Here is a 26,702-nt window from a genome sequence, read left to right as displayed (position 1 = left end):
GAGGCTGACTGGCTTGGTGTCAAAGACTGGAAGCAGCCAAGAAAAGGTTATCAGCTGCGAAGAACAGTAAAACGTGAGAAGCCGAGTGTAACGCTCACCTGATTCCCTTAGAGGCGCCGGTCTTGACTGGGCGTATACCGTATCTTCAAAGGTGATGTGTAACACACGGCTGGCTCTTTGGGCTGGACCTCTGTGCACTGTATGTCTGACTCGAAGGGTAAGATGTCTTAGGTAAGTGAACGCCGTGCTCTCCATCTGCCTCGGGGCAGGGTGCTGTAACCAGTTTCTTCACTGGATAAGGGGAGCAGGCCTCTTGACTTCAGAGGACTGCTGTCCGTCGTTTACTGCACGAACGGTAAGTTTCGAGTAATTCTAATGTCTTTAAAGTCTTTAGTAATGATGTTTCTTGTTTTGCAGGGTTCCGGCGATGGCGGATGACGGGCTGAAGTGAGTTGAAGATGGAGCCCGTGTGATGAATAGAAGCGCCTGGAAGCACGTAAGTAAGCGCTTGTTGCCTGCTTCACGATGCGCTCTAACTGTCTTTTTATTTTGCAGGTACAAGTTCGGAGCGACTGCAGGGTGCCGGAAATACCCACTGGGTTAGATGTGGAAAGGAGTAATGGCACGTGAGTATTAAAGTTCCCCAATGTCTTTAAACGCACCTTGTTTTGTCTTTCAGATGCGGGATGCAGCGCCGAAGGCCTCCGGAGCGTGCGAAGAGTTGGTAAGCTTTTGTCTTTCAGATGCCGGAATGCAGTGTGAAGACCTCCGGAGCGCACGAAGAGTAGGTAAGCCTTTGTCTTTCAGATGCCGGAATGCAGCACGAGGCGTTGGTGACAGCCGATGGACCAGGTAAGTGAAGAGCTGTCACTGAAGACCGTAATGCTAACCTGTTCTTTCTTGTCTTTATAGGTGTTGCTGAAGACTGGATTCAGGATGGTAAGCCTTTTTCCTTAGGCCCAGGATCAGATGCAGAAGACTCGATGAGCGTTCTGCTGCAGAGGATGCAGAATAACGCAAAGCAAGATTCATCCATCGGGTGTGGTTTAAATAGCCTCCTGTAGTGCTTAGGTGTCTCCTTCCACAGCCACGCCTAGGTAAGAAAAGAGTTCCTGCTTTCCAGAAGAGTTCCAGTGTTCTGAATCTAGGGAGTGGCTCCTGCCCCACCCAACAGGAAAAGTAGTTCCAAACAGAAGAGGATCAGAGGCTCAACTGGCAGGCAAGTAAGCAGCATGGTCTGCTGCAGGTAAGTCCACCCAAGCATTATGAGCCCGGCACTTCCAGCGCTGGGACTGGGCATATTTATGAGCCTGGTGCCACTGGCGCCAGGACTGGGTCCAAAAGGTCCCAATTGGGACTGGTTGGCACTCGGAACCTGGGTTATGGATCTGCTTCCAAGGGAGTTGGGAAAACCCTGACCTTTTGGAAGCAGAGATCATGACAGTACCCCCCCTCAAGGCCCCTCCCAAACCGGGCTTCTCCGGGGGTTTTGGCTTGTCAGGAAATGTTCGGTGAAATCTTTTGATTAGGCGAGGAGCGTGGACATATTCAGCAGGTTCCCAGGATCTCGCTTGGGGGCCGTAGCCTTTCCAGTCAATTAGGTAAAATAGTTTAGATTTGGAGATCTTGGAGTCCAGAATGCTTTTGACTTCAAACTCGAGTTCTCCATCAACTAGGATAGGTTTTGGAGATTTAGTTAGTCGGGTTTGAGGTTGCACGGGTTTTAATAGAGAGACGTGGAAGACCGGATGTATCTTCATGTGCGGGGGCAAGTCCAACTTGACCGCTACTGGGTTTACTATGGTAGTGATGGAATAGGGACCAAGGTATCTTGGGTTGAATGTGCGTGGCCCTTTTAGAGGTAGATATTTGGTGGATAACCAGACTTGATCCCCTACTTGATATTGAGGGGCTTCCTTCCGATGTTGATCTGCCCCTTTCTTGTAGTGTTCTTTAGCCCTTTGAAGGTGAGAAACAGCTTCCTTAAAGGCTTGGGTGATTGTAGAATGCAGGTAGTCTACTGCTGGTGTTTCAAGATCTTGGAGAGGATCCAACTCCGAGGTTCGAGGGTGACTGCCGTACAAAAGAAAAAACGGGGTTTTCCCAGTTCCCGAATGAACAGAGTTATTGTAGGCATATTCGGCTATCCAAAGGATGTCTTTCCAAGTTTTTTCAGTTTGTTGCAGCATGCAGCGTAAATACTGTTCCAGAGTTTGATTGGTCCTCTCGGTTTGTCCGTCGGACTGAGGGTGGTGACTGGTCGATAGTCTCACATCAATTTGAGCCGACCGACAGCAACTTCGCCAAAAATGAGAAATAAATTGACTACCTCGATCCGCAATTAGAACCGAAGGAAAACCGTGCAGTCGGACGATGTTTTCGAGAAATTCTCGGGCCAGAGTTGCTGCTGTTGGCAAGCCTTTGAGCGGAATGAAATGCGCCATCTTGGAGAATAAGTCCACGATTACTAGAATCGTATTGTATCCAGAGCATGGAGGTAGATCGGTGATGAAGTCCATAGAAAGCGTATGCCAAGGGCGAGGTGGGATGTCAATAGGGCGTAAGAGGCCTGCTGGTCTTTCCTTTTGACTCTTGTTTTGGGCGCATACTCCACAGGACATTATAAAGTCTCTGATATCTTTTTTCCAAGACGGCCACCAGAAGTAGCGCTTGATCTTTTCTGAGGTCTTGGCCATACCGGGATGTCCTTCCATTAAAGAATCGTGATAACAAGAGATTACTTTTTTCTGTAAATCTGTGCTGGGTAGGTATAATCGTTCTTGGAAATACAATAAGTTGTCCTTTACTGCAAAGTCCTTTCCCTGCAGATGCCAATTCTGTATGTCTGCTGGAGTTACAAGTTGCCTGGCTTTATCCTTAACTTCCTCTATGGATTCTGTGGCGATTACACCCAGAATTCTTTGTTCGGGAATGATTGGTACAGGTTTAGGGTTAATCAAGTGTTCTTCCACTCCCATCCGAGAAAGGGCATCAGCTTTACCGTTCTTTGTACCAGGTCGATAGGTAATTATGAAGTCAAACTCGGCAAAGAATAATGCCCAACGGAGTTGTCTAGAGGATTGGGCTTTTGCGGTTTTCAAATATTGCAGGTTTCGGTGATCCGTAATCACAGTAACAGTGTGTCGGGCCCCCAGCAGATAATGCCGCCAAGCCTTAAAGGCAGACTTGATAGCCAGAAGTTCCTTGTCAGTAATCGTGTAATTGATTTCAGGAGGCGAGAATTTGCGGGACCAAAATGCCACGGGATGCAACTGATTGGTTACCGGGTCCTTTTGTGATAGAACTGCCCCCATGGCAAGGCTTGAAGCATCAGTTTCCACGATGTAGGGGAGTTCGGGGCGAGGGTGTTTTAAGATTGGTGCAGAGATAAATTTAGTCTTCAAATCCTGGAAAGCTTGTTCCGCCTCGGTAGACCATTCAAAACATTTGTTTTTCTTTAACAAGGCAGTGATGGGCTGGACTATTCGAGAGAATTCGGGGATAAACCTGCGGTAAAAGTTAGCAAAGCCTAACATGCTTTGCACACCTTTTACGGAGGATGGTGATGGCCATTTGAGAACTGCATCGACCTTCTTTGAATCCATACGCACTCCGCCAGGTGATAATATGAATCCCAAGAATTCAACTTCAGTCACGTTGAAAACACATTTTTCCAACTTAGCGAAAAGTTTGTGTTGACGCAATCTTTCGAGGACCATTTTCACGTGTTTCCGATGTTCAGATTCCGATGAAGAATAAACGAGGATGTCGTCAATGTAAACAACAACACACACATCTATGAGCTCTCTGAGGACATCGTTCATAAAATATTGAAAGGCGGCCGGGGCATTGCAAAGTCCGAAGGGCATGACCTGATATTCAAATAGCCCATACTTGGTGCGGAAGGGCGTCTTCCATTCATCGCCCTCTTTTACTCGTACCAAGTGGTAAGCTCCTCTAAGATCCAGCTTTGTATATATGCATGCTTTTCTGACTTGGTCCAGGAGTTCAGGGATCAAAGGTAACGGATATCTATTCTTAACGGTGATCTGGTTCAGGGAGCGATAATCTATACAAGTTCTAAGGTCTCCTTCCTTTTTTGGAACGAAGAACAAAGCTGAAGAAGCAGGGGACTTGGAAGGACGAATAAACCCATTTGCCAGGTATTGATCCAGGTATTGTCGAAGGTGAAGGTTCTCAGGCTCGGTGAGGGCATCAATTCTACTACAAGGAGGAGTAGATCCAGGTATCAGGTCTATCTGGCAGTCATAAGACCTATGAGGAGGTAGAGAGTTAGCCTGATCCTTCCAGAAAACATCTTGGTATTCTAGGTATTCGGGAGGTAACTGGGGAGTCTCTGAAGAAATTGCTGCCAGTGCAACACCAGGTGGAGGGTGACAAGTAGAGACACATTCTGGAAACTGGACCGTTCTTGCTCCCCAATCGATCAGAGGATTGTGTTTCTCTAACCAAGGTATTCCTAGAATAATCTGAAACTGAGGGGCCTTGATCACATCGAACACGATCTTCTCATGGTGTCCATCTTGACTTACTAGCGTCACCTCTTGAGTGGTATGCGTTACTGGCCCGGAGGCTATCTCCGTACCATCCACCGTAGTAATGACGTCCTTTACAGCCTTGGGACAAAGAGTTAGATTCATCCTCAAAACCATTTCATGATCCACATAATTGCCGATGGCACCGCTGTCGACGTAAGCTTCAATTGCATGTAATCGATCCGGATTATCAGGGCTAATGAGGACCATAGGTATCACGAAATGCGAGGTCACGGAACTGGTTTTCACGCTCGGCAAGAGGACCTCTATTCTTGTCGGGCGAGGTCGTTTCCCTGCTCAGAGTTTGTAACTTTGGTAACTGCAGCTCCTACTGCCTTCTTGGCAGGTTTCACCGGACAGTCTCGAAGAAAGTGCCCTGAGTTTCCGCAATAGAGGCATAATTGCAACTGTTTTCTCCTTTCCCGCTCCTTTTGTGTTAGAGGACCTTTCAGACCCCCTATTTGCATGGGTTTCCCGGAGTCTACTCCCTTGGAAGGAGTTGGCGGTTTGGAAAATACTCGAGCATCAAACTTGCAACGATCGGCCTTCCTGTTCTGCAGTCTGTGATCTATTTGAACGACTAAGTCTATATAGTCCGAACAATCTTGTGGGGGATTCACTACTTGGGCTAACACATCTTTGAGCTCTCCACGTAGCTCAAAGATGCTATAAAACAGCGTAATCCTTTTGTCCTCAGGCCATTGAGTTTCCACTATCAGTCTGTTGAAAGACGCAATATAAGCCAAAAGGTCTTGATTACCTTGTCGCAACGAAAGAAGCTCATTGTCCAAGGCCTGCCCCTGTGAATGTCTTGCAAACAGTTTTTCCATACTGAGCTGAAAAGCTTGAAAATCATGGAGGACCGGATCATCTTGATTTACTAGAGGGATCGACCAGTCTGCCGCATTGCCACCAAGGTACGAAAGCACGAAAGCTACTTTAGCTTGATCAGTTGTAAAGGCTGCTGGCCGGCATAAGAAATGCAACCGGCACTGATTGATAAATACTGCAAACCTCTTTGTGTCACCAGAAAATCGTTCGGGCGGAGCCAGAGGTACATTCCCAGGTAGGTTGATCTGCACTGGATTCATAGAGGATGTAGAAGGAAGATTTCCCCCAGATGCGGGTAACGGGGTCTGTCCGGCTTGTGACTGTAGCAATTGTCTAGCGAGATCATCTGTTCGCTCCTTGGAAATAATCAGTTCCCTTCTTAGAGCGTTCGTTTCCTGACGGGCTGCATGCACTTCTGCCCTTAGTTCCCCAAGTAACCGGGCTAGCTGGTCGGTATCCGAGGTTTCCATAGCGCTTGGACGGGAGTTTTGTGGTAGGCTTTGCATTCTGTAACGCTCACCTGATTCCCGTAGAGGCGCCGGTCTTGACTGGGCGTATACCGTATCTTCAAAGGTGATGTGTAACACACGGCTGGCTCTTTGGGCTGGACCTCTGTGCACTGTATGTCTGACTCGAAGGGTAAGATGTCTTAGGTAAGTGAACGCCGTGCTCTCCATCTGCCTCGGGGCAGGGTGCTGTAATCAGTTTCTTCACTGGATAAGGGGAGCAGGCCTCTTGACTTCAGAGGACTGCTGTCCGTCGTTTACTGCACGAACGGTAAGTTTCGAGTAATTCTAATGTCTTTAAAGTCTTTAGTAATGATGTTTCTTGTTTTGCAGGGTTCCGGCGATGGCGGATGACGGGCTGAAGTGAGTTGAAGATGGAGCCCGTGTGATGAATAGAAGCGCCTGGAAGCACGTAAGTAAGCGCTTGTTGCCTGCTTCACGATGCGCTCTAACTGTCTTTTTATTTTGCAGGTACAAGTTCGGAGCGGCTGCAGGCTGCCGAAATACCCACTGGGTTAGATGTGGAAAGGAGTAATGGCACGTGAGTATTAAAGTTCCCCAATGTCTTTAAACGCACCTTGTTTTGTCTTTCAGATGCGGGATGCAGCGCCGAAGGCCTCCGGAGCGTGCGAAGAGTTGGTAAGCTTTTGTCTTTCAGATGCCGGAATGCAGTGTGAAGACCTCCGGAGCGCACGAAGAGTAGGTAAGCCTTTGTCTTTCAGATGCCGGAATGCAGCGCGAGGCGTTGGTGACAGCCGATGGACCAGGTAAGTGAAGAGCTGTCACTGAAGACCGTAATGCTAACCTGTTCTTTCTTGTCTTTATAGGTGTTGCTGAAGACTGGATTCAGGATGGTAAGCCTTTTTCCTTAGGCCCAGGATCAGATGCAGAAGACTCGATGAGCGTTCTGCTGCAGAGGATGCAGAATAACGCAAAGCAAGATTCATCCATCGGGTGTGGTTTAAATAGCCTCCTGTAGTGCTTAGGTGTCTCCTTCCACAGCCACGCCTAGGTAAGAAAAGAGTTCCTGCTTTCCAGAAGAGTTCCAGTGTTCTGAATCTAGGGAGTGGCTCCTGCCCCACCCAACAGGAAAAGTAGTTCCAAACAGAAGAGGATCAGAGGCTCAACTGGCAGGCAAGTAAGCAGCATGGTCTGCTGCAGGTAAGTCCACCCAAGCATTATGAGCCCGGCGCTTCCAGCGCTGGGACTGGGCATATTTATGAGCCTGGTGCCACTGGCGCCAGGACTGGGTCCAAAAGGTCCCAATTGGGACTGGTTGGCACTCGGAACCTGGGTTATGGATCTGCTTCCAAGGGAGTTGGTAAAACCCTGACCTTTTGGAAGCAGAGATCATGACACCGAGGCATCCCTTGTTAAGTTGCAAAGAGAGAACACCATGAGTGCCAAGTTTCTTCATTAAAGACTATTAAATGCTAGAATATGAGAAAAGTCACGGTCTCTGATCATGTGAGCTGAGGATGAAAATAGACGAGGAGCATGGTGCACCAGATTGAAGATAGCGAGTGGTTGCACTCTCTTATATTCCCAGAGATGAGAAGCTACTACAAGGCAGCGTTCAAAGACAATGTGAATAGCAGACGGCATGAGTGATGAGAGATGACAGGCTAATTGGGTGGGGATTCACCCACCAGCACCTGGGGTACCAGCTTAAGTGCTCCTAGAGCATCAAATATTCCAGAAGGGTACAAGCGTGCCAACCAATTATAGAGGGCCGTATAACAAGGAGCCTTATAGTTTGAGAGCCAATGAAGTGTTGTGTTTCTAATTACTGTTGAAGATGACTTGCACTATGACTTGCACTAAGGGCGGGCATGAGTGCCCACCTGACTATAGAGACCCAATCACAATCCTATCCTATAAAGAAAGTATAATTAGACATCCCCTTAGAGCCAACCACAACCTCCCTTAGGTTTTCTCAGTTTGCCACGTAGTCTGACGTCATGTATGATGAACCTTTAGTATATAAATTTGATTTTTTATGAAACCTATTGAGATTATGCTTTGCGACGTACATTAATGTCCGCTGTACTCCCCGTTTTAGACAATTGACATTAAAACAGTGTTATTTTCCAACTTCCTGAGTCAGTCATTTTTGTGTAGTTTGAGAAGTTATTCTGAGTAAAAGGACCTCTAGGGTTCAAGACACTTGATAGAGAATGCTGCTTGTCATCAATTGCAAAATGTCTTACTTGAAACTTGAGCTGAGAGTTTAAACATGCATGTGGGTAATAGAACTTGAAGCGTTGTGAGAAAATGGCATACAAGGACACTGAATGTAAGCCATTGCGTCCTTGTCGAAGCACTCGGTCTATAAGGTTCACTGCCAAATGAAAACATAAGCATGTGGAAGCAGGAAATAATGCTTCAGCTGAGGAAGACAAGAAGCCGAGGCTCAAGGATACTTTTGCTTACGTGTCGAAACAGTGATTTTACTTAGGGCAGGAATGTTTTCCTCAAGAGTGTGCCTGTGTCAAGGCGAAAGCTGTACAGCACTCAAGCCCTCACCAACACCCCTCTCCCCACTCCCGCTCCACTGTGTAGCAGGCTTCTGCCTAAAGTAGGGACTTTCAATCAACCTGTCTGAGGGGCAGTAAAGGCAGTACTTACAGTAATATTATATTTCATGTTCAACAAAAGAAGTAGCATTGCAGGAATCTTACCTCTAAAACGAGCCATAGCTGTCCTCCCACAAATGGATCTGCTTTGTAAAACATTCCATAAAACTTAACAACATTGGGATGATTGGGAAGGGAATGTAAAATGTTGTACTCTGCTTCAATTTCTTCGTCCACATCCTAAAGAAAAACGTACATTGAAAAAAGGAACCCACTTGACCATAATAAATTAAAACAGACATTAATCTATTGAACAAAAGGGAGCATGAACTTAATGAAGCATTTTGAATTAATGTGAACTGTGTTACATTACAATGCACAGAAAACAGGTTGACCTACTTAATACACCCACCCCTTTATGTCAGTGTACAGATTCCTCTTTACCAGTAGGAACCCAGAACACCCTCGCCTTCAGACTTCATGCCTTTCTGAGATTCCGTAGAGTTTTTAAAACAAGCCTATGTTTCCTGCTACCGATGCCCCAGAGATTCAAGAAAAAAGTCCCACCAGGAAATAATTTACACATAAATAAATTCACAGATTCATTAGTGTTTCTAATTGCAGTGTGTAGGGTATATTAGACTCCTTCCTGGCAGTCTGAATCAAAGACAGGAGATATGGCAACATTAAAGCATTCGATAAGGCAAATATTGTTTTATGGCTTGCATCTTGCAAGCATTCACTTTTTAAAATTAGATTACTTTTTCATTTTGTAAAAAAGGGAAAACATGTACACTAGAGAAGCAATTACTCAATGCGACATGTACATACTAAACAAATTCCAATGAATATCAAAGACATACACATAATGTATGCACCAATTACATGTGTGTCAGGCAGAAAAAGACAACAAAAATATTGTCTTTCAAGTAGAGTCTGTGTTATTTCACAGTATGACTAACTGTCTAACTAAACACATAACTTGATGACCGGAAACCACATACATATAATCACAGCTCATGGGTCTACGTTAAGTACAGTTGCAGTCACTATTGCTGTGCAGTCTTTCAGCTATGTCCACTGCTGTTTCAAAAGAGGCTATACGTTTTGGCAGAAATGTCGTTTAACTCCACCTTCATCAGGACCAAAGGGAACCCCTGAGAACCAAAACACAATAATACATTAAGATTACTATGGTAAAAAAATTAGGTAAAAGCAACGTGATAGTTACCCATCTATAACACCTAAATACAGCACCAAAGAAACACCCTGTGTGGCAATTCCACCAATCGGTGCAAAGCACACCATAACCATATGGTGTGCTTTGCAACCATAAAAAATTTAGTGCGAGTTTTTTTATTCAGATGGTGAGATGCCTCCATGGGCCAACAGACTCAATTTCAACTTGTATCAGGGTAAATTCTTCCGAATGGATTTCAAATGTATTACAGTAGTATCTCTTGCGATTAGAACGCACAAAGATGAAACTCAACTTGCAGTTGCAGTAAACATAAGCCTGTAATCCTACAGGGCAACAGAATGAATACGTTGTGATGGGATGTGCTAGAAGCCACCGGAACACTTATTTGCTGTTTTACTTATGTGAGCAAACGCTGCCACTGCGAACATATAGAAGCTCTACCTTGCAACATGGCCGTGTGCATTGCAACGTATACAATACCAAGATATGTCATGTGGACACTCCCCTCATCATATGTCTGCCGCTCTAGATGAGACGCGATACAGATTTTTCGTGTGAATCCAAAATCTGTTGGAGCCAAGACAAAGGTTGCTCAGCCTCCCGGGGGGGTAATTCATCCTTTCGGTAAGTCCTGTTGGTCACATTCAATCATGATCATAGCTAGTGATAGTAGTTTTTAAGCATAAGAACCAAGAATAGAACTCTTCTCCCCGTTTTATTCCATGATTTACAGGGGATGCAGCATTCTCAGTGTGTATACCCTCAGCATCACAGATGACGCTGCTAAACTTAGGGTGACTTGATCCCTATTAAGAACCTGGAACTATCAACGTTTGTGGTACGTGTAAGACATTCTTTCTGTTCTCTCATGTCTAGTGGCTTGTAGCACATCCAGTCACAACTGATTAATTCTGTTGCCCTGTAGGAATGTAGGCTTATGTTTACCGCAACTGTAAGTTGTGTCTTATCTTTGTGCATTCTAATCGGAAGAAATACTTATGTACCACTTTTGAAATCAATTAGGAAGAATATACCCTGATGCAAGCTGAGGGTGAGTCTGTTGGCCCGGGGAGGCATCTCACCATCTGAATTACATAGACCCCTGAGCCCGTGATTATGTCTATGTGGCTTCCGTCATCAAGTTATGTGTGTAGTTAGACAGATATACTGCAAAATAACACAAACTTAAATGGTAAAACAATCATTTTTGTTTTCTTTTTCTGCCTGACTGACACCGTTATTTGTATGTTTTTGATCCTCAGTGGAGTGTGCTTAGTATGTTTATGTTGTTGCATTGAGTAATTGTTACTCTAGTGTACATGTTTTCCCTTTTATATAAAATGAAAAAGTAAAGTAATCTAATTTTGAAAAGTAAATGTTTGCAGGATACAAGGCATAAAGCAATGATTTGCCTTACCGAATACTTTAATTTTGCCATATCCCCTTTCTTTGATTCAGACTGACAAGAAGGAGTCCAATATACAATGCAAACTGCTATCAGAAACACTAATGAATCTAAGTGAATTTATTTCTGTGTAAATTATTTCATGGTGGGACTTATTTTCTTGAATCTACTTCCCCAGTCCCGTCCAGTGTTGGGGCATGACTTTTAGTTCAGAGCATACCTATGCCGCAAAAGCACACTGAAACCCAACTTCTTTGCCCCTCATCTACCATAGAAGTTTTACTCATGTAGAGGTCCTGGTAGTGTGAAGGCATCATGAAGCAAAACACAGACAACAGATTCAGAATTCAAAATAAAACACTTTATTATCTTAAATGTAAGGATGGAAAATGCCTAACTTGCCCTATGCTAAGGTGGGATTTTCCTAACTAAATGAAAGTCTGAGTCCAAAAGTTCAACTTAAGAATCTGTCTGTGTCCAAAACCTATCCTTGCCCTCACAACTAAACTAGACAATGGGTAGAGATGCCAGCAACCATAGAAGCAGTGTTCAAAAATAACGTTCCAAGCCTCATCCAGCTCACAGCTTTCTTTCACCTCCATTCCCGAAGTATAAACCAGTTCCAGAAAAAGTCACAGGGTTATCTTTCTTAGGTTCAAGGTAAAGTCATTCTAAATGATACTCAGTGTTCCCTTCCTCAAGTTTTAGGCAACACAATTCACACACAAAAGGGTCTTGAGGCTCTGTGCTCAAGTCAGCAAATTTAGCTCCTTAAGTCTCAGGGTTCCCTTCCCCAACTCTTTAATCTTGTATCATACAGGTGGGCCTCTTGGTTACTTCCTCTCTTTCTTTGGCCCATAAACCTTTATTTGTGCTCTTCAAGTAATAAGATTGACTTCAATATATGTTCAGCCTTTTGAAGCTTTCAGTTAATTGATTATTTCACTGTGTTACTCTGGTGCTGCTTTGTAAAGTTCTGTTGATTCAATCTTCCTTACATTTTGAAGTTCCATTAAATTCAGAATTCACCATGTAATGATTTTTGTTTAATTTTAAAGTTCCATTCACTTTAACATTCAGCATGCAGTAATTTTGCTTAATTTTAAAGTTCCCTTCACTTCGGGATTCAGCAAGCAGAGAGTTCTGCGTCATAGTTAAGTCTCTATTCAGTTTGGTATTCAATAGATATTGCTTTAGATTAAAAGTTTAGTTTAATTCAGCCCGTTGTTCAATAATGGTTTGTTTCACTTTAATTGAAATGCCCAGCACTCAGAGCCTTTCAAAAATGTTCTTTTCAAGATACCCCACCACTGTGATACAAAGTGTTCCTTGTGCTGCAATATTCAACAATGGAATTGACCTTGGACCGGAGACCTTCGAAAACGCTCTTATCGAGACACATAGGCACTCTGATACAAAGTATAACTGGCAACGTTCAATCATTCATGTACCAGGTTTCTCATCAGGTAGAAACTCACTGGTCTCTGTAATGATGGTCAGGGGTCCAACTCCTGCCCATTAGGCACTCCTGTGTTGGCTCATTGACACAGGGGAATGAGCACCACTGATCAAAGGGAAAGGAAAAGCCTCTGGCCAGGGATCCCTTCTCTGCCTTCAGTCCACAGCATGGAGCACCAACTCCCACGCCACGCTTTCTCAATCCAAGCGCCTTGGCATGCTGAACACCATGGAATGTCTCACAGCAGTTCCCTACAACGGATTGTTTATCTTCCAACCAGGTTCCCTGCTGACCAGACAGGCCTCCCTGCTGATCCTCCCTGCATTGCGTTTCCCTTCTAAGAGGTTGCAGGTGTGTTTTCTCAATTCGTTTTGCCTGACCATGGTTAAGGGGACATGCCTGACCTTCACAACTCATTGCAGGCCCAGTACCAAAGTGGGAAAATTGTATAGTGCTCATTACTCTCAGTAGCCCTTCTTCGTCTCAGTACTGTCAAGTGTCACACAGGGGAAATTAAGGGAGCTGATTTACAATAACCCATAAAGGCGGATACCATGTCTCGTCTTAGGGCACCCCACTCCCAATCCTCAAGGATCCTCCACCCAGGTGATCCTCCCTCACTTCTCTCCCCCGAGGGGCAGGATCTAAACGTGATGACCTTTCCCTGGCCACCTGCATAGGGGGTCCAAGAGGAGTTGGAGTGAGAATACTTTCAGGTTTCTCACAGTAGTCACAGAGCAGGGCTGGACTAACAGACCCTTCATGGCAGTCTTGGCATTCGGCTCTGTGGAGTGGTTTAAAAGCAATGAAAACACATTGTTGTCTCCACGCACATGTAACCTGAAATAACACAGGATCATTTAAAGGATATGATTGGTGAAAGGAAATCAAAGCAAACACCCACTATAGCCTGCATTGGCATAGAGCGGGTTGCCAGGGATCATTCACCCCTCCTGCTAAGTCCTTTATAAAAAGTTCTCCCCAGAATCAAAGACCACCCCAAACGTGTGTTCTTTAATTACAATTTCCATACAAGAACCTACTGCCTTCACAAAGATCCAGGAACGAAAATGTTTATTAAAAAGTGTGTTTGTGTGTGTGTGCAGGAATGAAAATCTTTATTAAAAAACTAAGAGTGTGTGCCTCACCTTCAAGACTATATTTTATTCACCTCCAATTATAATTATTTTGGCACAGGTAGTATAGCTCAGTGGCAACGTGCTCGTCTTGGAAGCAAGTCGATGCAGAGCAGCACAGGTTCAAATCCAGGGTCTGCACACAGGTTCAAATCCAGGGTCTGCACTTAGAAACCTCCTCGGTATTAAGCACGTTAAAAAAAATTATATTAAACAAAAGACTGAACATTGGTAAGGGGAAATATTAGGGGTGTTTAGCTGGGGGTGGTATGGTGACTTCATTGGTTCTACTAAATGAATAAGAAATCAAAAACATAAAATTAGTCATTATTTCTGCTTCATTTTCAGTCTGCTTGAACATTCCGGGGATATTGTGACATAGAACCCTAGTTTCTACTTCTCAACTGAATAGAAGAAAAGACAGCACTGGAAATGCCATTGTCATAAAGCGTGGGATTGAAACTTGACCAGCAACCATTTATCAAGCCTCTCCACTTTTTTTTTTTCTTCATGAACAAAACCGTTTTTCAATCACTGCCCGGGTCAAAGGCACTTTTCGGTTTCATATTCACAGGAAAACGTGTGTAGCATTTCAGTGAGCATTATTGCATTGCATGACCTGTTAAAATCCCATTGATCCTCTGCGATTGATTGCTTTTGTGGAACTCCTGGGCTTTTCAGTGCTTGCTATCGCCTATCAGGAATTAGCCATCGAATTTACCAACGAGTGGATAGCTTGTTCCTCACCCAACCATATCATACATACTGGATTTCATTTAGGACAGACCCACTAAATATTTAATTAAACACATGTTTTCTTCAATTATACTTTCCTGTGGTAAATCGCAGGGGCATTACTTTGCAAGATGGTGATCTTTTGGAGAATTATAATGCAATGTTTTACTATTTAATTTCCTGATTCCACCCCAATATCTGATAGCTGCAAAACCTACTCAAAAATGTCTCTCCTTAAATCTCTAAACAATTGTAAGAAATAGGAAAGAGCTGAGCGGGCGCATCTCCGAGGCACAGAGCTTTATCACAAAACAACCTTCTGCCTCATACATTGATGTACTGTAGAGCACAGCACCCCGTTTCAATGTTTACACAATCGGCCCTTCCTTGGAGCACTATAGATATAGACAAGTGCTTAAAAGGCAAACTCATGTTATGCTTCAATCTTGTATTTCTCAGGGTTCCCATGTATCTATTTCAGAATTTCTTCCTTAAAATTCAATCTCTTTTTTTTGTAATCAAATGCTGTATAATACGCAGATTTTGTGCAATAAATTCTGAAATTGGATGGATGCAAATAATGTTGCTGGTCACTGACATGATGTAGGATACAGAGACTCCTCATCATAAGTAGTGGGGTTCATATAGCTTTATCTATAATGAGCGACAGGTTGGACAAAGGCCTGCGGAAATATAGCCAACTAAGCGGTCCCAAACAAACATTATACAGGAGGTGAACGAACACAACACTAACGTGACATCAGTTCTACTTCTATACAGGGTGCGAGTGCTAAAGAAGGATGAACCAATTGGCATATTGAATGTAAAACAATATTACAAGGAGTGACTTCAAATTACATGTCATCACGCAAATTCGTGTACGTCAGGCCGTTTTCATGAATGAGTGGCTCCAAAGGATGGGTCCACTTAACTGGCAATATTTCTCTTCTGCCACAAAATCCAACTTGCATGAGTAAAATCTGGCAAGGAAAGGCCGGTGCCAACTTCAGCTAGTCATGTTTAACTATTGCCAACTTCCTCGCCTAACATCACTTGTTAATCCTTTACTCTCAAGTGATGTTAAGCATGTCCTGATGTACAGCCCATGTAATGCTGCAATGCTTTGCTCATCATTATTTTCGATTATATATAAAAGTCTCAGAATGTAAAGTGATATGAACTTAAAAGCAAGACCAGCAACTATGAATCCCACAACTAAGGTGGCACACCTGGAGTTTTCTGTGAAATATTTCAGGACATACTCAAAAGATCATATGCTATCCATTAGCTGGTCAGTTGTTAACCATTGAAGACTAGTAAAAAGAGGGTCATTCCACTATTCATGTTCAGTACATTGAATGCTGTCTCCAAGGGAGGCCAAATATGAACAGTCATAGTTCAAACATTTTATTTGACAAATGTCCCTTCAAAACACAGTGCTAGACAAGTGCAGACGAGCTTGGCGCTGCATGCAAAGGAAGGGAATAGTTTCTTACCTGTAACTCCATTTCTCCAGCATTGGTATCTTTCATGGATTCACATGCTTAGAATATTCCCCGTCGTCAGGCTGGGAATCCCCGGTACATTATATAGACCCTTTCCCGTAGGAAAACTTTTTCGACGCTTATGCGTCCTATCCACCTCGTTTTGTATCATGCGTGCCCGCGCCGTCAGGACGCCATGATATAAATACAGGACCCGCCCCCGCGCTCCCTCAGATTTCGGCCCCCAAAGTAGTGGGGGAACCAGTTTGCATGGCCAGGGGAGGCAGGCGGGTGCATGTGAATCCATGAAAGATACCAATGCTGGAGAAATGGAGTTACAGGTAAGAAACTATTCCCTTCTCCAGCATTGGATCTTTCATGGATTCACATGCTTAGAATAGATTACATAGCAGTACCATCCCGAAGAGAGGAGGCGTGCATGCAAACTCACATACTTTCCTCACAATGCCAGTTCTCTATGGTCGTGTACCCATCAGCAATAGTTAACATAGAGAACGAACAATATTCAAGCATAATTGCAACCAGATCTAACCCCTCAACCGGGGCTTACCTTATTGGAATAGGTGTCGAAGCACCGCCTGTCCCATCCGAGTATCTTCGGCATGTTGTTGTGACAGGCAGTAATGGCGGGTAAAAGTGTGTGTAGCCGCCCAGGTAGCCGGCATGCAGATGTCCCCCAGAGGGACTCCCGACCACAGCGCCGTCGACGATGCCGCCGCTCTAGTGGAATGAGCTCTTGGGCGTCGCAAAAGAGGCTTCCCAGCCTTGGAATGGCAGTACGAAATGGTAGTCGATACCCATCTTGACAGTCCTTGCTTTGAAATGGCTTTGCCTTTAGCACCCAGACCATAGGCCACGAACAATTGCCTCGTTTCCCTGAACGGTTGCGTGCGATGAAGATAAAACTTAAGAGCCCTCTTCACGTCTAATGTGTGTAACGTGCGCTCCGCTCCCGAGCATGGCTCTGGAAAAAACGTAGGTAAGACAATAGAGGAATGTTTATGGAACACTGAAGGCGCCTTCGGTATGAACTGTGGGTTAGTGGCAAGGACCACCTTGTTCTTAAAAAATCTTAAGTATGGTGGGTCTACCATTAGAGCTTGGATTTCCGAAATACGTCGGGCTGAAGTGATGGCCACCAGGAAGGCCAATTTCCAGGACGAAAACTTTAGAGACGACGATGACATTGGTTCAAAAGGAGGTTTCATAAGAGACGCTAACACCAGATTGAGGCTCCACACCGGAGGAAATCTCTTCTCGGGAGGGAAACTCCTGAACAACCCTTTAAGGAAGTGCTTAATCAGGCGGTCGCTGAATAATGGTGCGGAATGTCGTTGACGTGTAAACCTGGAGATGGCGGCCAGGTGTACTTTTATCGACGACACCGATAAGCCCTTTTGAGCTAAGAACAGCAAGTATGGGAGGAGCTGTTCCGGCATAATCAACTGCGGATCCAAACCTGGTTGATCCCCACACCACTGACAGAAACTCCTCCATTTGTACGAGTATGAAGTGTTTGTGGAAGGTGCTCTTGCCGCTTGCAGAATACGACGACACTCCTCCGGAATCGTTAGCTGGCCAAATTCGGTGAAGTCAGGAGCCAGGCCGTCAACTTGAGGCTGTCCGGGTCGTGATGCCAGATGATACCCTCCTGTCGAGACAGAAGGTTGGGGATCTTCCTGAACCTCATTGGCTCCGCCGCAGCCAAGTGCAGCAGGTCTGAGAACCACACCTGTCTGGCCCAATACGGGGCTACCAAAATCACCCGAAATGGGTACTTGAGGATCCATTGCAACGTCCTCCGGATAAGAGGAAAAGGAGGGAATGCGTACAGGAATTTGTTCGTCCATGGGAAGGAGAACGCATCCCCCAGTGAGCCCTGCTGAGGCCATCTGCTTGCGTACTGTGGGCATTTTCTGTTGTCCTTCGTCGCAAACAGATCGATGGAAGGATGTCCCCACTTCTTGAATGCATGTTGTAGTTGCTGGTCGTTCAGCACCCATTCGTGAACCTCGTTCATTTCCCTGCTGAGGGCATCTGCCTCCACATTTCTCACGCCTGGTAGGTGGAACGCCAAGATTAGCATGTTGTGTTGCAGGGCCCAATGCCAGATTTTCTGTGCCTCCGTCGACAGGGACCTGGAACGTGTTCCTCCTTGTTTCCTTAAGTAAAACATTGTAGTCGTGTTGTCCGTCATGACACACACCACAGAGTCTCTCAGTTGAGGAAGAAAAGATTTTAGAGACCATCGCACTGCTCTCTGTTCTAGCAGGTTGATATGCAGGGAGGACTCTTGTAACGACCATCGGCCTTGTACTTGTAACGTCTCCAGATGAGCTCCCCATCCGCTCAGTGAAGCATCGGTCACCACCGTCTTCTGGAACTCCGGTTCCAACAGAGGCATTCCTTTCGTTAGATGAGTAGAAACTCTCCACCAGCGGAGTGCTTGTACCAGTTGTTCGTCGATGACCAGTCTGTCGGACCAGCGACCTTGGCTCTGCATCCAACGGTCCGCTAGAAATTCCTAGCAAGGTCTCATAAACAGGCGGCAGTTGTTTATCAACGGAATGCAGGACGACATGGTCCCTAGCAGGGACATGTATTTGCGCACCGACACCCTGGTACCGCATTTCCATTCCGACGCCTTGCTTTGTAGCTTCAGTATTCTTTCACTGGATGGTCTTACAAGGCCTGTGTGCGTATGAAACTCCGCTCCTAGAAAGACCAAGGTCCTCGAGGGCTCTACGGAGGACTTGCTGAAGTTTATCGCAAAGCCCAGTTCCTGTAAAAGGGACATCGTGGCCCCCAGACTGTTTCGTGTTTGTTCCATGGACGAGCCTCTGACCAGCCAGTCGTCTAAATATGGATAGACATGGTGACCGTCCTTCCTTAAGTGGGCCGCTATGGGGGCCAAGCACTTGGTGAACGTCCTGGGGGAGGACTTGAGACCGAACGGGAGGACCTTGAACTGAAAATGCTTTTGGCCGACGACGAACCTTAAATATCTCCTGTGTCGTGGACGTATTGGGATATGAAAATATGCGTCCTGAAGATCTAGCGACGACAGATAATCCATGGGTTGCACTGACCTGATAACCTCCTGGAGCTTTAGCATTTTGAATTTTGAGCTCTTTAGCCATTTGTTGAGTACCCTCAGGTCGAGAATGGGCCTCCATTTTCCATTTGGCTTCTTGACGACGAAGAACCGGGAATAAACCCCTTGTCCTTCCTGTGCCACAGGAACCCGTTCTACCGCTCCTTTTTGTAGCATAAGCGCCACCTCTTGTCTTAGAACTCGAAGGTGGGGCTGGGCCGAAAACACTGGCGGAAGACTCGGAGGCTTGTTTTTAAATTGCAGCGCATGACCCATGCGAACCGTGTCCAGAACCCATCGATCTGTGGTGATGCATTCCCATTGGTCGATATGATGAGAGACTCGACCCCCCAGGACGTTCCGACGGCCGTCATTGGTTGCTGGTTTGCTTGTCCTTCGTCGACGAGGGACCCGAGCCTCGTCGTCTGGAGGCTTGATAATCTCTGCCTCTACGTGCCGACTGGGATGCCCGTCTGTAGCCTTGTGAAGAGTATGAGGGCCTGTTAAATCCACGGTCCCTAGAGGCTCCAAAGCGGGAGTTTCCGGAGGCGCCCCTGAAGGGGCGAAAAGAGCGAAAACTTCTACCTGTCTGGAGGGCGCCAAGAGACCTAGCGGTATCTGTGTCTTCCTTCATCCCCTTCAAGGCTTCATCAACCTTATCTCCAAACAGATGTTCTCCTTCACATGGCATGTCTAGAACTTTGTACTGGACTTCAGGTCTAAAAGTAGTACATTTGAGCCACGCTTGTCGACGAAGTACTACGCCATGATTGATTTGTTTGAACCCCGACTCTGCTAGGTCCACCGCAATATTTATTGCATGGTTCGAGGCCTCCTCACCATCCCGTACTAGTAACATGGCTGCTTTGCGATGTTCTTCCGGCAGGTGTTCTAGGATAGGGGCTATTTTATGCCACATCTCCCTATCGTAACGCGATACAATCGCCAAGGAGTTGGCTGCTCTCACCGTCGTGGCGCCGACTGAGAGCACCTTTTTCCCGAAGGCGTCCTGTCTCCTTGCCTCGCTTTCTGGAGGGGTTGAACATTTTTGCTGTACTCTGGCCTTCCTAGCCGCTGCCGCCGATACCACAGAGTCTGACAATGGCTGTGATGTTAGACATTTTGGAGTGGACTCCGGAGCTTTAAACTTTTTCTCAATACGCCCCTTAATAGCCGGTTCCGAGAACGGATGACGCATCGTCTTGAGACCTTCTTGCCATACGTGGTCCAGGATTGGGATGGCAAATACCGATCTTAGAGGATGAGGAGGACTTTTTGTGTGATGAGGAAAACCCAGCATGCTTCCCCGCATGCTTGTCCGCAGGGCATTTTTTGACAGGCCTCGCCTTCTTCGAGGGAGGTTCCGACTTACTCCTGGAGGCCGTGGAGCCAACTTCTGATGCCGGATAGGCACCCGCTCCGTCGTTAAGCCAGTCGACCAACCTTCTTTTCCGATCTTTAAGGGTTTTTTGGGAGAAACCCTGGCATATCTTGCATGTATCCGCCGTGTGGTGCGGGTGGAGACAGTAGATACAATCCATGTGGGCATCACCCTCATAGACTTTTTTGAGTCCACATGTCGCACAAGGACGGAATAAAGCTTTTCCGGACATATTTTCTTCAGAACAGAACTTCGCCGAAGCGAAAACACAACCTAACTTCAATTAGCAGTAACCACGAGGATCCCACTACTTTGAAAGACGGTTGAAATCTGAGGGAGCGCGGGGGCGGGTCCTGTATTTATATCATGGCGTCCTGACGGCGCGGGCACGCATGATACAAAACGAGGTGGATAGGACGCATAAGCGTCAAAAAAGTTTTCCTACGGGAAAGGGTCTATATAATGTACCGGGGATTCCCAGCCTGACGACGGGGAATATTCTAAGCATGTGAATCCATGAAAGATCCAATGCTGGAGAAAGGTCAGAACAGTATCTGCCTCTGCTCAGCTCTTTGCTGCAAATAATGGGCAGGCTTCTGACTCATGGGCGCTGAATCCGGCCGACCATAAGCCCTGTGGGGGACTCTCTTCCACACCCCTCCTCAGCCAGCACAGTTTCGCTAAGGCCCCCCACTGTTGCACAAGCTGTCACTGCCAGGCATAAATGGCAGATGAAACGCTACTCAAATCCATTCTTGTCATGATAGTTTAAAGTGGTAAAGCATGACCGAGTCACGTGAAACACAGGTTCAAATCCCATTGCTTGAGTACTTTTTTTGTCTCACTACTACTAATGGGAGAGACCAGGAATCACAAGAGGATTATACAGGGTGAGCATATACACATATAACAACTATAAATCCCCTCGAGTAGTAAGTCTCTAACAGAAATGTGCATTACATTGGAGAACCAATCCAATATATCAAATGTGTGTCCACAGTATGTATCACTTTATTGTTCAACTGTACACTACAAACGGCCAATGTAGAATTTTTCAATGCTTCAATTTCTCTAAAGAAAAGTGTCCAACTTCACTAAATAGAAACAGCAAATTACCTGATTTGTGCACATCGATTATGCGATGTTATCCGATTTAAAATCAGAATTACACCAACACGTCAAATGATCTCACACCTTTCTAGCTGCTTGATCTTGTAGGAATGAAATGGGACCACAAGTTAGATTGTCACATGGTGGGCTACTGTCCACATCTGAACACTGGACATGGACCTCATATGCCCTGGAGATACCACGTTGCAATCTTCCAGTGAATCTAAAGCAAATCATCACAAAAATGATCTAAGTATTGATAAATAATAAAAGGCACAAAATAAATATATCATATTTTTCTCATCCCCTATGGTGGCAACTAGCCCCAATTCCATGCAGTGTGCTCTGTATATATATATATATATATATATATATATATATATATATATACACTCCTGTGAGGTGAGGATGCCCTTCTGCGGCTTCCCTTCACCGTTGTGATATGTGCGACCATGGTCACTAACCCGAGTAAGACCATCACCGCAGGTGAGCAAGGTTCTGGGTATTTATTTGTTACAGCGTGATGCCCAATTTGGCTAACAAGGCACCCTTCAGCATAGTTCTAACCCCACCGAATGTCAAAAAATGAGACACCATGGTGTGATTGGATCACATAACATGCAGCACTGAAAATACCTTAAGAATTTCACTAGTTCCCTGTTACGGACCAATGTATCCGCTCAAGTGGAAACCTCCTCTGCTGTATCCTACGCTTGTGTAGTGTGTGGGATAACGGAACCCCTGTGGTGGCATTAAGGTGCATCATGTGATGGAACAATTACCTTAATCACAGACATATTAGAATGGCCTACACAGAAGTTGTGTCAGCTAAGTGTTACCTATACAGTGGTTGCTCACTCCAGAATGGTTGTTAGCCAACTGCAATGGCTAGGATATTTCTAAGCCCCGGTGGAGAACAGACCAACCACCAGATAGGTATGTCAATGAAGTCAAGATAAACTCCATCACCAGAGGTTGCTTCAATTATACTGAATGTGGATCTACTTCAACGGTGGGGATACTATTTTATTTATTTATTGTGCATTTGTAAGGTGCTTATACATTAAGTAAATTGTATTTGCAAAGCGCCCAGAGGCCAACAGGGAGGGAACATGGGAATTAAAGTCAAATATAGCAATGAAACAGAGAGGTGGTCCTACATGGCCTTGTGAGCATTCAGAGTGTGAGTGGTATGGGGGGAGGGGAATACGTGCCAGGAGTAACAAGGAGGGAAGTTCTAGGGAGTAAGTTGCAAACTGCTAAGTTACTGGCAGAGATCCCTCCGGAAGAGTGGTCAACTGCCAACATATAAGTGCAGGCCTTTGATAGCACAGTCCAGTGGGTGCCTAAGGCAAGTCCTGGGAGTGGGCAGGGGCAGAAGGTGATTTGGGGTGGGAGGCCAGGACCCAGGTGGACACCTAAGGGCACTGGTCACCAATCTCAGCGACTGTGGGGTTTAGCAAAGGACGGTGGGGGAGGAGGTGAAGAGGAACATTGAGTAGCTTCTGGAATTTTAGGAGATCTAGCTCAAGCCAAATAGGAAGTGGGAGGCTATTCCATAGGCGGGAGCCTGCAGAGGCGAGAGATCAGGCACCAGCTTGCCGTTCAGCGAAGCGCTTGACACATAGAGTTGGTGCTGGAGGAGCTTAAAGATCAGGAGGGAGAGTATTTAGTGAGAGCAAGTTGTAGATAGCGTGGTCCACTGACCCAGACGGCCTTGCGGATGATGCAGAGGGATTTGAATTCGATCCTTGCAGCAACCAGGAGCCAGTGGAGAGTATTTAGGGCTGCAGAGATGCAGTCCCTGGGCTTGAGACCAAGGATAGGTCTTGCAGCCCTATTGTCGATTAGCTGGAGGGAACATAGAGAGGAAGAGGGCAGTCTGAGGAAGAGGCTATTGCAGTAGTCAAGCCTAGAGAGTACCAGAGCTCTAGAGACATTGAGCTTCTGGGGGAAACCGAGGAAAGGAAGGATTCCTTTGAGGAGGTGAAGTTGAAAGTACTATGAACAACTGTGGTAAAAATGGTTCCCAGATTCAAGATATTTTAATGCAGTGGTGAAGAGATCACTCGTGATGGATTATGCCAATCAATGACCCATAGTGCAACTATTAGTCATGAAGATGACATTCTGTTCCCAGCGCTCTAGAATGTTCTGTGCACGTGGGCTCTGAGCCCGTATCAATACACACCATTATTTATCATTCTCTGTGTGTTCTGTGGCCAGGAAATGTGCTACTAATGGCGTATTCACATTACCTCAATGCAACTCCGATGTTCATTTATTCTGCTTCTGATTTTGCGTGTGGTTATCCCTATGTATGTCTTATTACAAGGGCACTTCATAAAATATACTACCATCTTGGAATTACAATTCGAATGTGACCGCTGTTGCCAAGGGTGGGTAAGCCCGATGTGTGTCTACATTAGTGGATTGTGTGGTCAATTGACATACACTGCAATTTCCACAAGGCACATGTCTGGTTTTTCTGGGTAAACCCCATATTTCAGGTACTGTGCGGGGTGCGTTCAGTCTCACATCTGCTGTATCTGTTCTGACTACTATGTTCTTAATGTTCGCAACTTTAATTTTTTTAGAGCGATTTCTCTGAACACCCTCTCTCTCACCTACCGCCCACACTCATGCTTAAAAGCACCTGCAGTACTGGTTTTCAGCTGCATGGATCTGCAGCGGCACTTCTATGCTCTGTATGAAGGGATCAGCGCACTTCTTTCTTGTTGGTTGGCCCGCGCATGTACGCACTATGAAACAGAATTCCCACGCCTTCTCCCTCCCCCAGCCCATCATCAGTCAATTGGAGCTTGCTGAGGGGCTGTGATGGGACAAATGATGGGAATTACTGCCGAAATTAAAGTAGGCTCCAATAAGCCTATTTTACTTTACGTTTGGCACAACCACTGCAATTCCTGAACCAGGGGTCAGGCAGTTCAGAGGTCACAGGGGAGTTAGCAGCGTGTGCTTTGGCTACCTCGGGTGGCCTCCAATCGACTTCATGACGTCAGTCCAAGTTTGTCTCCATATTGTAACTCAAAGGAGCCAAGGGTTGCCTAAACCCATCCCTTCTTTAATTTCACTCTCAGTCTCTGGGAAATTACAGCACCCCAGCATGCTTCTTTCCAGGTCTCAACTGTTGTCCTTTAAATTATAAATCGCCTTCCGGGGTAGAGAAGCTTTAGACACACCAACGGCCTACAACCAGCACTTAACAATATCCCTGGCTTGGGACATCATTTCACCAAAATGCCTGGGGTAGCGGAAGTGACATCACACAACCCTTGACCTGTGATGACATCACAGGAAGTGATGTCATTTGAACCCACCCGGAAGTGATATCGCAGGAAGCAATGCGATACGACCTTTCACCCCTTGACAAACCAGAAAGTGGCATCACATAGCATTGTTCCTAAGTACACTATGAAAAATATGGTTACAATATCACTATAATCTGATATACTTTTTATACAAGAATGGATCACCATATGTATAGTTAAGATCAGTGTGTAGAGGCCCGTATTACCAATTGACAGTGAATGCAAGCACACGTCCATGGCCAAATGATAATGATGGGTTATTACAATATCACCAAACCTGTGTTGTTACTCATGTATCGACCTCAGAAGGATGAATGGCTGAGTTGGTGTTTAAGAACAGACTAAATCAGTGACTCACCCCTTGAAGTGTGCCTGAAATAAACCTTTAATGAGTCTAGCAATTATTGTACAGAATTCCAGAAAGAAACATTATTGTGTATTCACTGCTGAAAGTGTTAGACTTGTGGAAATCCTGTTCTTTTTTTTACATTTTATTTTTAAGAGACCTAAACAAGAAAGCCAGCCACTCCAGAAGAAAAGGGCCGCATGGCGCTGGCCACAGCCCAGGAGCTTGCATTAAGAATATCATTTCCTTCTTTATTGTTTGTAGGGGCTAGCATGGAAGACATCTGGGGTCGCAGTTGCAACCCCTAAATGACATCCCTGTAATACCCTGGATGGATTAGCAGTAGGAATAACCCCAATTCCTCCATTTGGGTGCTTTTGGCTCCGTTTTCACTTTCTCCCCAGTGTCTAGGTATATGGCCACCGGCAGACTGGCAAAACCCTCAACTATGGTGTGTGTTTTCGTTCTCTCCCCTATATTTCTCGGTCTGGCGCATGTTTGCTAGAAGCCACCCACGCCCCGGCTGACAGCAGCGTGACCACTGAATAAAATACAGATATCTTGTAGGGGGTGGAGCGCTGCGTTTCTTTGTAAAAGAAGCTCTAAAAAAAATAAATCCTATAATTGTACCAACATTGTACAGCGGCTCGTTTTAAAATTGTGCAATGTTAATTTCTAATGTCCACTTCCAATGTATATTGTAGTCGTAATAACAATGTTACAATTGTCTTAATGGGCAAAGCATTTGATCAAAATCTAGAGTAACCGCATCAGGTATTTTCTGGTAGAAGTTTCTTATTCCACGACATTATGGTGGACTCCTGCTGTACTATTTCCAAACACCCACATTAATGAAGGGGGCAGGTAGGACCAATGAGAATGCCTAAATGTTGCAGAAAATCAAAGAGCATTTGGGAACATAAGAATGAACACGCATCTTTATATTTGACTAATATGTCAGTCATAAAAGGGTTGTTTGTATGTTTGAATATTAAGTATATAATGCACACTGGCTTCGTGCACTTTTTATTTTCATTATACTCACACCAACATTAAAATGTTTGTAGAAATTACATGTGCGTACAACATCGCTTACCATATGAACTAAATATGCTCTTTTACTTCATGATATCTAAATGAAACCAAACAGGATAGCTAGTTATGCTTGGTTCAACCAACGCAAATGCACAATATAACAATATTTCAATTACTTTGACTTTCTACATGTTCTTTCAGCATATGTTCCACTTTTACACAATTTAAAAAGCATCTGCTCTTCAGAATGTGAGTATTGAATTGAATTGATTATTTGTATAGCGCCTCTACACAATGTGTTTCAAAGCGCTTCAAGGAGGGGAGGGAACAAGGGAAAAAAGAAATACAATGAACATTCTTTCAGCCCTTGATACAGTCAGAATGTGAAAAAGAACAAAGATTACTATCATAATCAGCCCGACGGCATTTCAGATAGTGCAAGTGCTAAGGGAATGGGGAGAGAGGGAGAGTGAAACAGAGAAGTGGCTACATTA

At 45.2% G+C, this 26,702-nt stretch overlaps 1 protein-coding gene across 1 annotated transcript in view; it reads right to left on the bottom strand.

Moving 5' to 3' along the window:
* Window positions 1-26,702, bottom strand: part of MYO3B (myosin IIIB) — a 3,387,754-nt gene that overhangs the window by 3,174,628 nt on the left and 186,424 nt on the right. The window contains exon 3 of the mRNA XM_069616181.1: window positions 8,575-8,709. Coding sequence (XP_069472282.1) covers window positions 8,575-8,709 — 135 coding nt within the window. The remainder of the gene's footprint in view (window positions 1-8,574; window positions 8,710-26,702) is intronic.

This window comes from Ambystoma mexicanum, chromosome 9, assembly GCF_040938575.1.
Source record: "Ambystoma mexicanum isolate Mex_15411 chromosome 9, UKY_AmexF1_1, whole genome shotgun sequence".
Lineage (NCBI taxonomy): Eukaryota > Metazoa > Chordata > Amphibia > Caudata > Ambystomatidae > Ambystoma > Ambystoma mexicanum.
This window is presented reverse-complemented; position numbering and strand designations above follow the sequence as displayed.